General features: G+C 42.1%; 1 protein-coding gene across 1 annotated transcript; it reads right to left on the reverse strand.

Moving 5' to 3' along the window:
• Positions 1 to 561: 561 nt before the first annotated feature.
• LOC142626937 (uncharacterized) lies at positions 562 to 963 on the reverse strand. The gene has a single exon (XM_075800676.1). It carries the CDS (start codon positions 961 to 963, stop codon positions 562 to 564), a length of 402 nt encoding a protein of 133 aa, XP_075656791.1.
• Between the last annotated feature and the right edge of the window lie 860 nt (positions 964 to 1,823).

Raw genomic sequence — 1,823 nt, forward strand, 5'->3', positions numbered from 1 at the left:
GAAGACTTCCCTGATGAAATTAGCTCCTAGAAGTTTCTCTACTTCTTCAGTTATAGCTTTGTTGCATTATGGTGTAAACACTCTCTGCTTCTGCAGTATAGGTTTGTATTCCGGGTAGATGTTAAGACGATGTTGTATGATCTTCCTATCAATCCTAGGCATATCTTCGTGTTTCCAAGCAAAAACATCTTGGTTTACCCTTAAAAAGGAGATCATTTTCTCTTTCTTAGGGGCTAGAAATGCCGTTTCAATCTTCAATATCTTCATCATGTCTCCTAGGATGATCTCCACTTCTTGTGGTGTTTCTGACGGTTCAGGAATGGGCTTTGGTTCATTGATCACCCATGTGTGATTCTCTCCAGATGCTAAGGCAGCTTGATAGCACTCTCTTGCCAAAACTTGGTCTCCTTTGATTTCTCCTATCCCATCGGCTATTGTAAACTTCACTTTCAAGTAATATGTTGATGTTGCCGCTCTTATTCTATTAAGTGTAGGTCTTCCCAAGATGATGTTGTATGTTGAAGGACAATCAACTATAAGGAAATCAATTTCCTTAGTGACCTATGCTGGATAAGTTCCTGCAATCACAGTTAAAGTTACGATGCCTCTAGGGACGATCCTATCCCCCATGAAGCTTACCAGAGGCGAGGTGAAAGGCCTGATCTTCTTCTTATCCAACTTCATTTGCTGAAATGCGGGCAAGCAAATGAAATCTGCTGAGCTTCCATTGTCAATGAGCACCCGGTGGATGTTGAATTCTTCTATTATGAGCATGATTACAAGTGGATCATCATGGGGTTGCCTTATGCCACAACCGTCTCTCTCTAAGATGACAATATTGGGTTCGTCATTCCTTGGCATCTTCATCATTGGGAGCTGTGAATGGATGTTGTTTATCTCCCTTCCTTGTGCCTTTTTTAGAGATTTCATAATTCCATCTGCTGCTATTCCTCCCGAGATCATCTTTATTTCTCCTATAGGGGGTTTGGTATCCCCTATCTCTGAAGTTTTGTCCTAGTCGTCCTTTTGTTGGTACCTGTATGGCTCCGTCTTTCTAACGTATTTTTGCAACTTCCCTTGCTGAATTAAAGTTTCCACCTGGTCTTTCAAGTGCCTACACTCATCAGTACGATGTCCGTGATCTTGGTGGAATCTACAGTGTTTGCTCTTGTCTCCTTTTTCTATTGGAATTCTAATTGGCTTCGGCCATTGCAGGGAAGGATCATCTCTTATCAACATAAGGACCTACTCAATTGGCATTATTAGAGGAGTGAACTTGGTGAACTTGGGTTTCCTATCTAGAAGCTCCTTCTTTCTCCCTATGGTCTGTCCACCGCTTGTGTCTCCTTCTTCTTATCTCGACTGCTATTTGTTCCTTCATCTCTCTTCCTTTTTCCTTTCATCTCTTTTGCAAGCACTGCATCCTCTGCATTCATGTACTTCTGGGCTTTACAGAGCAACTCCGCTACTATTTTTGGTAGGCTTTTAGTAATTGAGAGAAGAAATCTCCTGATAGCAATCCTACTTGGAAGGTTGTTAGGATGACTTGGTCTTCAGCTTCGTCTACCTGCAGCAGCTCCTTATTGAACCGAGTGATGTATGGCCTTAGTGATTCTCCTTCTGCTTGTTGAATGTTGAGAAAATGGCCAGTTGGTTTTTGGTGCCTTTTCCCCCCAATGAAATGACGAACAAAACCCTTGCTGAGTTGTTTAAAGTCTACAATGATTCCTAGGGTTATCTTGTTGAACCATAATCTGGCCGCTCCCTCTAGTGTTGTTGGGAATGCCCTACACATCACTTCATCTGGGGTCATCTTTAATAGC

This window comes from Castanea sativa, chromosome 1 (assembly GCF_040712315.1).
Source record: "Castanea sativa cultivar Marrone di Chiusa Pesio chromosome 1, ASM4071231v1".
NCBI lineage: Eukaryota > Viridiplantae > Streptophyta > Magnoliopsida > Fagales > Fagaceae > Castanea > Castanea sativa.